At 46.6% G+C, this 13,140-nt stretch overlaps 1 protein-coding gene across 1 annotated transcript in view; it reads left to right on the forward strand.

Moving 5' to 3' along the window:
* The window catches only part of LOC138452855 (uncharacterized), a 1,928,742-nt gene that overhangs the window by 652,427 nt on the left and 1,263,175 nt on the right, over positions 1-13,140 (forward strand). Inside the window, exons 22-24 of the mRNA XM_069605205.1 lie at positions 8,617-8,742; positions 8,828-8,993; positions 9,571-9,832. Of these exons, the coding sequence (XP_069461306.1) occupies positions 8,617-8,742; positions 8,828-8,993; positions 9,571-9,832 (554 nt within the window). The remainder of the gene's footprint in view (positions 1-8,616; positions 8,743-8,827; positions 8,994-9,570; positions 9,833-13,140) is intronic.

Raw genomic sequence — 13,140 nt, forward strand, 5'->3', positions numbered from 1 at the left:
GGCTCCCATCTCTGCCTACCGGAGGAGATTGCTTTGGTTGCCGGGTCAAAAGAGAATTGAATTTAGATCACTATGTATTATACATAAGTGTATGTATGGAACAGCACCCAAGTATTTGATCTAAAAAATAAAGCTTATCTGCCAACACGAGCTCTGTGCTCATCTGGTAAAAACATGTTGTCTATTCCGTTTTCTTATTATGTCTCCCGAGGTGATCGCTGCTTCTCTATCAGGGGCCCACGCCTCTGGAATCTATATTTGTTCTATCACCCTTTTTCGGAAAACATATTTGTTCAAGTGATTTTCTATCATGTGTAACTCTGGAAGGAATTTTAACACCAGCACCTAGATGCAGTTTCTGCTTGGTTCCAAAAGGATATGCGCTTTATAAATTCTAAATCAATCAATCAATCAATCAATACTTTATCGCAACACTATCCGGTACCACCATTGAAAGGCATTCACCTCTGCCTCAAGCCCTGTCAGAAATGTTCACCCAGTGTTTGCCAGTGATGAGACATTTCAGGGTTTACATCTTTACCTTCAGCTGAACACTCCAATTGTATGATAAAATCAAACATCAGAGATAGCTTTGCACTCCTTGGGAACAAACATTCATACTTTTCCAGACTTTGTAAGTGCAGTCTCTTATATGAAGACTATGCAGATTGATTGATCATGTTTGATAATACACAAATAAAATAGGTTGATAGAAAATACACTTTATGTTCAATATCCTTTACAGTGAAGACGCTCACCGCTATAGTTGATCTTGTGGCCTTTTTCGTCTTTCTGATTTACCATTGTTAGCTGAAAATGCCTGGACATCCAGCGATCTAACTGGCCCACATTTCCAGGAGTTTTTTATTCTCTTCCCTGTGATTTCAGATAACCACTGACTGTAGGGATTTTCTTCTTGGGAAAGTCCTCCTCTGAAACCAGGGGTTACAGGTGTACGATCCAAAGCTGGAAGACATACAAAATGGATCACATCACATGGAATTCTGCATGAAGAAAGACTTTTGGACGCACATCCATTTTCTGGAGGTGGGAACTCTCTGATTGTTCCTAAAATTCGTTCTCCAAGAAAAGGTAGTACAAGTTGTATATTAGAAGGCTTGGATGACCAAATTCCAAGATACTTCCTGCAATGCTCACCCCGTAAGGGGAAAAGGAACTCAAATAGCAAATCCTATTGACTTCCACTCCTGTACGGAACTGGAAAATGATGGAGCAGTGTGCTAAGCATACATGTCAAGACTCACCTGTAAAATGCTAGAAAGCATATTTTGCACCAATCAATATTATTGCGGGAAAGCCATATAACATTGAAAAACTTCATTCACAGATTCCAAGTGTCGTGGTCAATATGGGAACAAGCCAACATGAAAGAGAAAAGACTGTGCCCAAGCACTTCCTATGTGGCACTTAGAATGGACCCCAGTACTTAACAGAACTTCTGGAATGGGCTGCTCTAAGTGGTTTATGACAGGCAGGGCAGTTGTCCTCTGTCCCTCTTCACCCGACCCAAAAAACAGCAACAAGACACTTTCTTCCATAGAATTTGACTAACATGCTCTCTCAGTGGTGTATCATGCAAGCACGTTGAGACTGTTCTTGTAAAGTAGAGAAGATTCAGTGTGACCCTAGAAAGTTTGCCATGGTTTTTCCAGAGAAGGTCCTACTTATTCCTGTAATGTTTTAGGCTAGGTGTTTCAAATGTTCTTTGTAGCCTGCAGAAGCGCTGTTTACCTTTTCTGTAGAGAGGTGTTCCTAAAGAAAATATCAAGTTGACATGTTTTTTCATGCTGGAAACTATGATCTTGTATGGACATATGACGTGGAGTTCGTGCATTCACGAAGACACTTAAACCATCAATCATGAATTTGTCCTTACCATGAGTCAAGGAATAGAACTTGAAATAGAGGGAGAGAAAGTCAGTTAGGGGATGCCAATTGATGTTTCCTATCACAAATATACCACCCACTCTTGTGTTACGAAGGAAGGTCTCTGACTACAGTATTTTGACAGAGACCCACTACAACTCAGTCTAGGTTAAGTGCCAATTTAGTTACAGCTCAGCATTAAAGGAAAGAGGGCAAGGAGGACTGAGGAGGATCACAAGAGAAGCAGCTCTAGTTACATTAGAATATTATCTCAGTGCGGTGTGTGTGTTGTGGCGAACCAGAAGAGAGACTCCGACTATTGGGTGCCATGTTCAGGGTTTTTATTTAAAATAAAAATAAAATGCCTATCCAGCCCTACTGATATGCGGGAAGTTCCCTACCTAATAAAACTAAAACTAAGGGTGCTCGTCAATGTATTAAATTAAATAAATAAAAACCCTGAACATGGGACTATTGGGTGCCATGTTCAGGGTTTTTATTTAAAATAAAAATAAAATGCCTATCTAGCCCTACTGATATGAGGGAAGTTCCCTACCTAATAAAACTAAAACTAAGGGTGCTCGTCAATGTATTAAATTAAATAGTCCTGAGTCTCACACCTAGAAGCTAACTGGCCCTACCACTTAGAAAGATTCACAAAAAGAAGGAGGCTGCAGCAATTGACTCTGTCTTTGGCTTCTGCCTGGCCCAATCACTTGGTTTTCTTTCCAGCAGGTTTACAAAATCCATCAATATGTCGAAACACAGTTAACAGGGATCTCCTTTGCATAGGTTTACAAAGTTCATCAATGTCTCAAAACTCAGTTCACAAGGATCTCCTTTCCACTGGTTTATGAAATTTGTCAATGTCTCAAAACGCAGTTCGCAACCTCCCAGCAAGTTCTTTTGGTCAAATGTTAAAATCTGCCATACGGTTTGCTGTTCCTCAGGAAAAATATATTTTTTTTCATACAATTTCTCCAAATTCGACTAGATGCTTGAAAACCACCAGTTTCTTTTTCTCTACATTTCTCTTTATAAAACATTGTGGTTCTCGGCCTCTCCAAAGTCTGCTGGCCTTTTGAAAGGCTTACTTTCTCTCAGTCTCGGTGGGGCCTCTGCCTGTTCGAGTTTGCTTGGTTACCGCAACCCTGATGGCTCTCCCAGCCTCGAAAGTTACAGTCTATTTGTTTCTCAGGACTCCCCAAAGTCCTCTGGCTTTCTATTAGCCATTGTACAACTTGATTAAAATAGGGCGTTTGCCCACTCGGGTTTATCAGGCTCCCATAGCCTTGTCTACTTTCCTAGCCTTGAAAGTCTCTCAATTTCTCAGAACTGTCCGAAGTCCTCTGGCTCTTTTGTAGACTTGTTTTCTCTCTACGCTGGTTTTTCAGGCACTCGTAGCCTCGTCGGCTTCCCCAGCCTTGACTATCAATGTTCATACCTCTCTCTTGTGTTCTCACCTCGGGAGCGTTCACTTCCCTTCTGTTACTCATCTCAGCAATATATGCACTACTCGTGCGGAGCTCAGGGATCCGGGCTCCACCCTGCAGTCTAGTCTCAATGTCGGTTACCGGGCCCACCATGGCTTCCTTGTGGTCACACCACCAGATGAGATGGTTGTTTTCTCGTCTCTGTCTCTTTCCTGACCTTTGCTTCCCGGTCGGTCAGGGCGTCAGCCTCACTGCATCTGGCTAGCTATTTGCCCACTCTTCACGTTACTGCTGACTCTGTGGTCTAGCGTGGCTCTGCAACTCCGGGACGGCTCTCCGTCAGAGACTTACCTATGCGTAGGATTCTCGCTCTGATTCAAAGTTTCTTTTGGTTTTATGTACGTCATCACAAACAAAAAGGTTGTGTCCTTCTTTGACTGTGGTGTTCATCCCTGAAACCAAAGAGATGGAAGAAATTTCAATATTCGGTGGATTCAAAACAGAAGTAACAACAGACTTTCCAGTTTTCATGGAGGCGGATGATGTACGCTGACTGGGAGATCCTTATCGGAATGGGAATCCTTGTCCCCGAGAGGAAAGCCACTGCCAGTGAGGTCCTGCTTGCCCAAACCCCTAGGGAAGATTTGGCTAGTGGTGTGGTGTATGCTCCTGCAGATATATCTGTGGATAAGTACAGACGACACAGAGACGTTGAATGAGAACTTTCTTTATTCAGTACAAGGTGGGAACTGCATCAAAAACACAGGTCCCTTTACTGCCCATGTCTCCTCTCCCCTGCCTCAGATGTTAGACATCTTGTGTCTGCTGCTTTCTGTGCTTAACCCTGCCATGGCCAGGCTACACAGACATGCCATCTTCCCTGGGCAACACAAAGGGCCTCATTACACGGTAGGCGGTGGACCAAGGTGCTAACAGCACCTTGGTCCATGCCGGTAAAATACCGCCACCGCCTTGGTGGAAAGGGGAATTACCGCCCTATTCCAAGGTTGGCGGGGCGGTAATTCCCCCTTCCACCATTGCCCTTCCCCATTCCCATTTTTGCCCCATAGGGCATAATGGGAATGGGGAAGGTGCTAATTACGGTACCGCAAATTTGCGGTGCCGTAATTAGCACCAAGGTCCCTTAACGGGTTGGTTTTTAACGCCTGCTAAAAGCAGGCGTTAATGTACCAACCCGCTAAGGGACCTCGTAGTAAGGCGGTAAGGGTTAACGGTCACCGGTACCATTACCGGTGACCGTTAACCCTTACCGCCTACCGTGTAATGAGGCCCAAAGTACCTTGAAACCTTCTCGCTCTCAGAACACTTAGATTTCTTCAATGAGGCGTACTGGTTTCCTGATGCTTCTGACGGATCGGGACAAAATGTTCCACTGACCAATCATCTCAGCAGTTTCCATTGTTGCTGTGAGATTTTCCTGAGGTTGTTCTGCACACCCGTCATCTGTATCCTCTGTGCTGTGTGTTTTGAAGTGCAACACGTTTCGTGTTACCACACGATCAGTCGTTCCCGCTGTCACCATAGATTCTTTTACATAAGATATTGTCAGTGGTGCTGGATCAAAACTGGAGTCCAACTTCCTCTCTTGTTTGCGGCAAACTACCACAAGATCCCCTAGGTGTATGGGACGCCAGTCTGTATGTCCCCTGTGGTCAGCATATGCTTTCATGCTGTTCTTTCGGCAACAATCGGCAGCTGATACTTATCAATGAACTTGCTCATCTCGAGATGGGGGGTATTCGAGATGGGAGGTGTGGTAACCTTGTCTTCACTTTCCTTCCAAACAAGAGCTCCGCTGGACATTTTCCTGTGCTGCCATGTGGTGAATTCATGTAATCTCTTAACATATTACCCAATGCTTGAATTAGCTACATCAAGCTTAGTTCATTTTGCTGTACCACTTTCTTGAGGCTGCCCATGAACCTCTTAACCATGCCATTGGCCTAAGGCCATAGGGGAGTTATTTTCCTGTGATGAATCCCCATGTGGCTCATGAAGCGGTCAAATTCCTTTCCGTTGAATGTCCATTGTCAGACTTGAGCACCTCCGGGATGCCCCACGCTGTAAAGGTATTAGCTAATTCAGGGGTGACAGCACCTTCCGCTGTGGACGGGACCATCTGCACAATGGGGAATCAGGAATATTCATCCATTAACACAAGTAGATATCTGTCCTCTCTGATGGGGCCATAGAAGTCTACAGCCACTCTGCTCCAGGTCGTGTCTGGCACCTCCGACATTTGGAGTGGTTCTGGTTTCTGACTGCATTGACACAGGTGATAGTGTTGTATGGTGCGTGCCACTATGGCATCAGGCCCAGGAAATCGCATGGTCTCCCTAATTTGATGTTTGGTTGCCACTACCCCTCGGTGTCCTTCATGAGCTATGTCGACAATTTGTTGCTAAATTTTGGATGGTATTACGATACGGGTACCTCTCATTACAAGCCCTTCAACCAAAACAGAAAATGTATCTTTGATCTGTTTGAATGCACACAGATTGGTCACTGAGGAGGTGTGTCCCCGCTGATCCTCTGAGATGACCCTGCATCTTCTAACTGCAATGTGCTCCTGCACCTTTAGTAATGTGCCATCTCGTTGACTGTGCTCAACGATGAGAGGTATCGACACAGGTCCGCTTGTTGAGGTTTGGGCGAGGAAGTTGATGTATTCTTCTGCAATGAAGAAGACCCGTGCCATATCCGCAAGAGGATGTCTGAACATGCAATCTGCTGGCTGTACTCCTTGTCCAGCTTGTGAACAATGCTGAAGTCATAACGCTAGTATGAAGGCCCTATTGCTCTATTCTAGGTGGCATTTTACATCGTGGATTCCCATACAAGGTAAGTAAGGCCTGTGATCAGTCACTATTGTGAGTGGTTTGCCAACTGGAAACACATAAAAGTGTACACATGCCCATACCACCTCCAAACCTTCTTTTCCCCGGTTGCGAGTAGTGCCTCTCTGCCTCAGCTAGGCTCTTACTGGAATAGGCGATCACAGAGCGTGTGGATTCTCGACCCATGTTGTGTTGTGCAAGTATGGCACCTAAGCCAACAGGGCTGGCATCTACAATCACCTGCGTATTTGGAGTCAGGTCAAAGTATGCCATTTGTCTACTGACACAATGTCTTGCTTCATTTGTTGTAACGCTCTCTCTCACAAGGGGAGGATCGCTGAAAAGGTATGCCTTGCTTGGTAAATTACCATAGTGGTGTGCTAGTGTTGGTGAAGTCCTTGATGTACCTGCTGCAGTAGCTGGGCATTTATAGAAACAAACGGACATCAATGACATTCTTGGGAGCGGATATTTCTGCAATGGCTTTAACCTTGCCTGGATCAGGTTTCATTCCCTTTTGGGAGAAAATGTGCCTGAAGAATTTCAGATTTGATTTGTGAAATGCACATTTCTTCACATTGAGGGTCAGTCCAGCTTTCACGAATGCACTGCATACCTGTGAGAGCGCTCGGTCATCCATTTCCATCGACGACCCAAATATGAATATGTCGTCACTGTAGATCTCTGCAGTCGAGGAGATGCCAAAGGTTAAAACCGAAATAAGCCCATGTGTGTGGAGAATGTAACAATGTACTTTTATGATGATACCATTTGTTGAGGTCTAACTGCTCCGTTGAGATGGCTTGGTGCATATCAGGATGTCTTTCTCTCCCTATTGCTTTGTTTGCCTGCCTCATTCTGCCTCAATAATGTCACTGGCCAGTAAACAATGTATCTCTCCTCAAGTGGATGCAGGTGAATCGGTATTCTTCAAGGGTGTTGCACTACTGGTGTGACTGATTCTTCCACATGCAGCACTACTGTATCACCTTTAAAACACCCTATCCCTTGGAAAAGAGAAGGAAACTGGTGCACTATGTAGTGCTACAGTTGCATGGCATACATCACAGCTGCACTGTTCATTGCTATGGCTGTCGATCTCCCTAGCAAATTGCTTTCAGGGACTTCTCCTTGAAGGACGTGAACTTCTGATGACAACTTTGTTTATTTATATTGGAGAGTGGTCCTGAACTTGCCATGATTTATAACCGGGCCCTTTGCTACCTATTGAGGTACTCTCAGTTTGTATGGCATTAGGACTGGTGGTTTACTCATCTTCTTGAATTCAGAGACACAGATGGTGTTCAATGTTGCTCCTGTATCTATAACAAACTTTGCAGCATGATTTCCCACTAGGATGCTACCGGTGATGGAGGGCGACCTGTCACTTAGCGAACATGACTCACCAAATCTCTTCAGGCATTCGTGTCACATCTGGCTGTTGCAAGAGACCATCTCATGCCTCACCGGTATCGATTTGCATACGTCTGCCAAATGGTTTTCCTTGTCGCAGTTGCTAAATTTATGCCCTATCGTAGTACATTTCACATTCACTTCATGCGGGAATGGTATACCACATCTGTAGCATCATCCCTGTGATGGATAAATCCTTGATGGTGGAAATATTCCAGTCCTGTTCTTCAGTGAATGTGATATTTGCTGTTTGCTAGCGCTGTCCCTTTTAGGTTCTTTGCATGTTTCCATTTTCACAGCTTGCGCTTCCGCTCTTGCTTTGGGCCATCATGAGAACATTTGCTAGCGGAAATGGCTCCCTCAGCACTTTTTTTTCAAAATGCAAACTATAGGGACCCACCTATGTTCCGAAGTCTAATGGCCTCTTCATTTGTGAATTTATGAAAGTCACAGTGCGCTACCAGCTTGCAGAGCTGTGTGGTAAATGTATCTATCAACTCTCCTGAAGACTGATAGGCAATGTTGAATGTGTGCCTTTTGTGATCAATGTTCTTTTGAGGATCGAAGTAGGCACCCAGAGCTTCTTTCAGTCCCTGGTATGAATCAATCCGATAACTTTGGTTTGCATTTCCACAGCCTGAAACCCCAATGTGTCATACAAGGCTGTGGAAGCAAACGCCCCAGCCTTGCTTGACCCATTAATGATCTGTACTGGGGCTGCTTGAGTGCTTGGACATTTGCAGATTTTGAGTGGGCCTTGAGCTCTCGGTCCCTAACCTGTCTACGCCCCTGGTGAAGTGACTGATCTTAGCCCTTTGTCGAGTACTGGACTAGGCCAACATGTATGGGGTGGACAGAATAGCATCTTTTCAATTATATGTCCCCACTGCCCACTTTCATCTGAATCAAGACCTGTTTGTGAGCAGGCACTAGTCACCCAGTGATCTGTTTAGAGACTTTCATATAATTCCAGAATGGACATCAAATGACTTTCTGTGGCTAACTTGTCATCTGCATTTCTTTAGGGTCCTGCCACGTTTGTGCAGCTGATCACTGATTTGTTGGGCGAGAAGAAAACTGAATTAGAAAACCTGACAGCTGTGGTCCACACAGCTCTTTCAGAAATCATTGCGTTGCTAAGGAATACCAAGGTAAGAAAAATGTCATTCCTAGATCTCTCGACACAATGCCGATATGGGACTATGCTTAAAAGGACTTTCTACATTTCATTTTAAGGTTGCACAGCCAGGAAGTAGCTCGAATATTGCGCTTGTCAAGACTGGTGCCACTGGGTCTTACTCAAGGTTGCATCAGACCTTAATCAAAGCGCAGCAAGCTGACCTAACCCCCGCAACTAATACTATGAGTGACTTCCCAGAGGCGATCACCAACAAGGTTTTGGGTATGTCCAAGTACATCTTGCCATGGCTGTCTTAATCAAGATACAATAGTGCTGCTGGAACCCTTTACACTGGAGACCTTGGACATAATTATCTATGTATGTTTTATCATTTTACATTAGCTTGCCAATACATAATAACATATACCTTCCAGAAACTGCAAGAAATTACATTAGTTGTGTACCTCGCTATGATCTGTGTAGTAGTTAATATAACCAAGGAAGGAGTGAATATTATGCAATGTGCCTACCCTAAAATTCAAGAAATCTAGTCTAAATATCATACTGACCAGTATTGGCCATTCGGGAATCCTGCTGCAGTTGCCCAAGTGAGACTGCTCTTCAACAGTCAACTATGAAAAAATATTCCAAACTGCATCTAATCATAAAGTCCACGCATACTGCCCAATTGATCCTTGTCTAGTCAATATTAAAGCTAGAGTGATGTACCCATAACAAATGCATTCATACATTTTACAGCTGCACCTATATTGATTTCAGATTACAGGAAAGAGTAGGGCATACAGCACAATGTGCACATCAACTTGTCAATTAAATGTTTTGCCTTTTTCCCTTCCAGAACACTTCTGTAATCAGGTGTACCAGGCTGTGTACATCAGCGTCTGCCGCTCTTTGCTTCTTTTGGCCCATGTGGCAGGGTGTGACATCGAAGAAATCTTGGGACATGAACAACAGTTTATCCCATCAAAATCTGGGATCACTGACAACAAGCCTCCGGCTCTTGGGAATCATAACACCAAGAGGGCGAGCTTGCCACTTACCCTGCGGCCATCCGTAAGAGAAATTGCAATGGGAATTCAAGCGACTACAACAGCCTTAAGGTACAGAGCAAAGTTGTAATAAATAGTATTTCACTTCTGTAATCCAAATGACTGTTTTGTGGGTAATAGAAGTTCCCGGAAAGCTAGAATGGATATTTGTTTTCCATTTTTGTTCTTTTGTGATGTGTGTTACAGCAAGGAAAAGCACATTAGGGCTCATGTTGCTGAAAGAGTAATGTAAAATAAATGTGTAAAAAAATGTGCGTAAAACTTGTACGCGTTTACTACGCTACTCCCCATTTTAATGCATTTGTAGCAGAGGGTGTAACGGATCGTAATTTACAATTCTTCCTCCCTCTTCCTTTCTGCCATACAAATGAAAGCCCATTTATGCCAGCTTGACATTTTCATGCTGGTGTAAATGATGTGAGGAATCCGTTGTAAATACTGCCTTCCACTAGTAAATGGCAGGCAGAGTTTACTCAATTTGCAACGCAGATTGCAAAAGGGAGATGTGAAAGTGATTTCACTTCCAATTTACACCTCCTTTTTACTCTCTGAAGTGCAAATGATGAAAATTATACCCAAGTACAAACGTAACATGGCCCCTCTATGTATTTTACAGGGATTTTGAAATAAGCTGCAATATCTGCAATCGCGTACAGAATGAAAGGTTTGGCACTGTTAGCAGGAGGACACAGTCCGTGACATCCTTACCTGTGGTGCGTGCCTGGCCTATTTCCTGGTGTACAACGTGTGCCCACGGATCGGCAGCAGGGTCTGCTTCTATGTCACAGTGCGTGCGCAGTGCCATGTGGGAAGCTTTCAGGACAGGAAAGGATGGTCTTCATGGGACAGGACGCTCGGGAACCATGCAACCAATTGGTGACAGGGCGTGGCTAGCAGGCGAACCATGAGCACGTAACTTGTTGGGGCTCCTCACCGCCTGTTGAAATCCTGCTTTAAATTCTGCTACAACACAAGGAGACGGTCTCCCGACCCAGCTTTAGCCGGGGGAACGGTGAAGAAAGACCTGGGTGCACTCTTGGAGGCCAGGCGGGACAAGGCGCAGCCCCGCAACAAAAGAGCACAGAGATGCAGGCCGTAGAACAGAAAAAGAAAGATGGCTGCCGGAGCTGAGTGTGGGTTCCCGGCCTTATGGTGACGGACCCCGGCAGAGGGTGGACCCGAGTGAGGGATGGTGAGCTTGGCAGGGGGTGAAGAAGTGCCAGTGGAAGCCCGGAACGGAGGCATACAGCACCACCCGATAAGGGAGAGGATACTGCCAGGCTGCGGACGGGACAGAGCATTGGAGGTCTGCTCTGTGCAACAGAAGGTCACCGGAGATGGCGGCAGACCCGTACCCTGTAGGAGGTGTACCCCTGCAGGGGATACTGACTGTGGCGGAGGGAGGACGCATCCACTCCAAGTGGAGAAGTGTTGGTGGGGAGCCAGAGAAGAGCGGACAATGGAAGTGAGGAGCACTGTCAGAGCAGGAAGCAGAGGAGGTGTCGCCTAGTCGCGGGTGAGGAAGTGCTGGCCGAGGCTCATCCTAGACTCCTCTGGGTGAACGGTGGGGAGCCACCCGAGGTTAGCGGAGTGAGGAACAGAGTTGCACCGAGTAGTGAGCCAGTACAAAACGGTGGAGAGGGAGGAGGAGGAGCACTAGGGATCGGGGGAGCCCCCACGACATCACGCAGGCTGAGGTCGGGCTGGGAGGACCAGATTGTGCAGAGGAGTGTTGAGGAGTAATGAGCCAGGGGGGCACTCACAAGGCAGGTCAACCTGAGGAGCAGTGGAGAACCAGACCGGAAGAGGCGGGTATGAACACCCACCACCTATTCTCGCCCCCAAGGCCATGACAGATTTGAATGAGGCCCCTCCTCATATATGCAAGCGGCAATAGGACCGCAAGCCCAGGGGGGCAGTCAACAGGGAGCCCAGGGGACTGGTGATATGGGACAGTGATCTGGGGAGCAGCCTGCCGGTACCTGGACGACTGAAAGGAAGATTAGAAAGAGACGTAGGGGCATGCAGCCTGGTGATAGAAGGGAGGCTTGAGTACCCCCCGAGTGAGAGCCTGGGGGTAACGCAGAGTGCTGACTGTGGCTACTCTGCTGGACAGATGGAAGCATCAGTGGGGAAGGTGGGAACCTTCTGGTGACCCAGTTCCCAAGAAGGTACATGAGCGAAGACTGAGCTACTCAGAAACAAAGGCAATGGTGAAAGGTCAGAAGAGGATGGGCAGGTACACACACCCCACCAAGAAACACCAGAAAAATTAGGAGGTGCCCCGGGAAGGGCAGGACCCGGGTGGAGGGCCCTCGGGAGGGGTGACTTTGGACGCCTTAATGGAAGCAATCCAAGCAACAAGACTCTCCCTGGAGGGAAGCATCAAAGAAGTAGGGGTGGACGTGTCCCTGGTCAGAGCGGACTTACGGAAGGCATGCGGAAGGGTTACTGAGGTGGAGCAGAGGGTAAGCATTGTGGAGGATGACTTGCAGCGGCTCAAGAACCAGGCGCCAGGTTTGGTCGGAGCGACCAGGACATTGGAGTCTAGAGCAGAGGACGTGGAAGGGCGATCACAGCGATGTAACATCCGGCTGGTGGGGGTCCCCGAAAGAGAAGAGAAGCCTAGTGCTGAACGTTCTGTGGAGCAACTCATATTGGAGACCATGAGGGTGAAGGGCCTATCAAAATGTTTTACGGTGGAGCGCCCACATAGGGCAGGTCCCCAACCCGAGAAGGACCACCAAGGATCATAGTGGCAAAGATTTTGAACTTTAGAGATAGGGACGCTATTCTGCAAGAATCACAGAGAGTTGGTCACTTTGAAGTTGGGAACATGAAGATGCAGATTGTTCCGGCCTTCCCACTGGAGGAGCAGTGTCAGCGGAAGACGTATGATGGAGTACGGTGCTGCCTTAGAGAGTTGAATGTTAAATATATGATGTTTCTTCAGGCTAAGTTGAAGGTGATTGTGGGTGGGAAATCATGGATTTTTGGTACGCCACAGGAGGTTTGGGTGTGGTTAGAGACGCAGTCTCAAGGGCCAAGGGCTCACAGAGAGGGGGCGGAAGATTCCCAACGATCAGGGGACCGAGATGGGTGAAGAGGAGCGGAAAACTGGGAGGGATCAGTGGGAAGCAGGAAGGTGATGGTGCACCAGGTTAAAACTGAAGATGATAAGTGAGATATGTCCTTAAGGACAGGGGGAAGGGGGTGACAGGTGGGAACCCCAGGACTGATGACTAGTCATCCACTAGAGGAGGGAGGGGTGGAAGAGTCAAGGTCAAAGGTTAGGGGGAGGGAGATCCGGACAATGGTTGGCGAAGGCCCGGGGGAGCGAGAGTGGGGTTTGGGGGGGA

The sequence above is a fragment of the Ambystoma mexicanum genome, chromosome 4p (genome assembly GCF_040938575.1).
Source record: "Ambystoma mexicanum isolate Mex_15411 chromosome 4p, UKY_AmexF1_1, whole genome shotgun sequence".
In the NCBI taxonomy this organism is placed as follows: Eukaryota; Metazoa; Chordata; class Amphibia; order Caudata; family Ambystomatidae; genus Ambystoma; species Ambystoma mexicanum.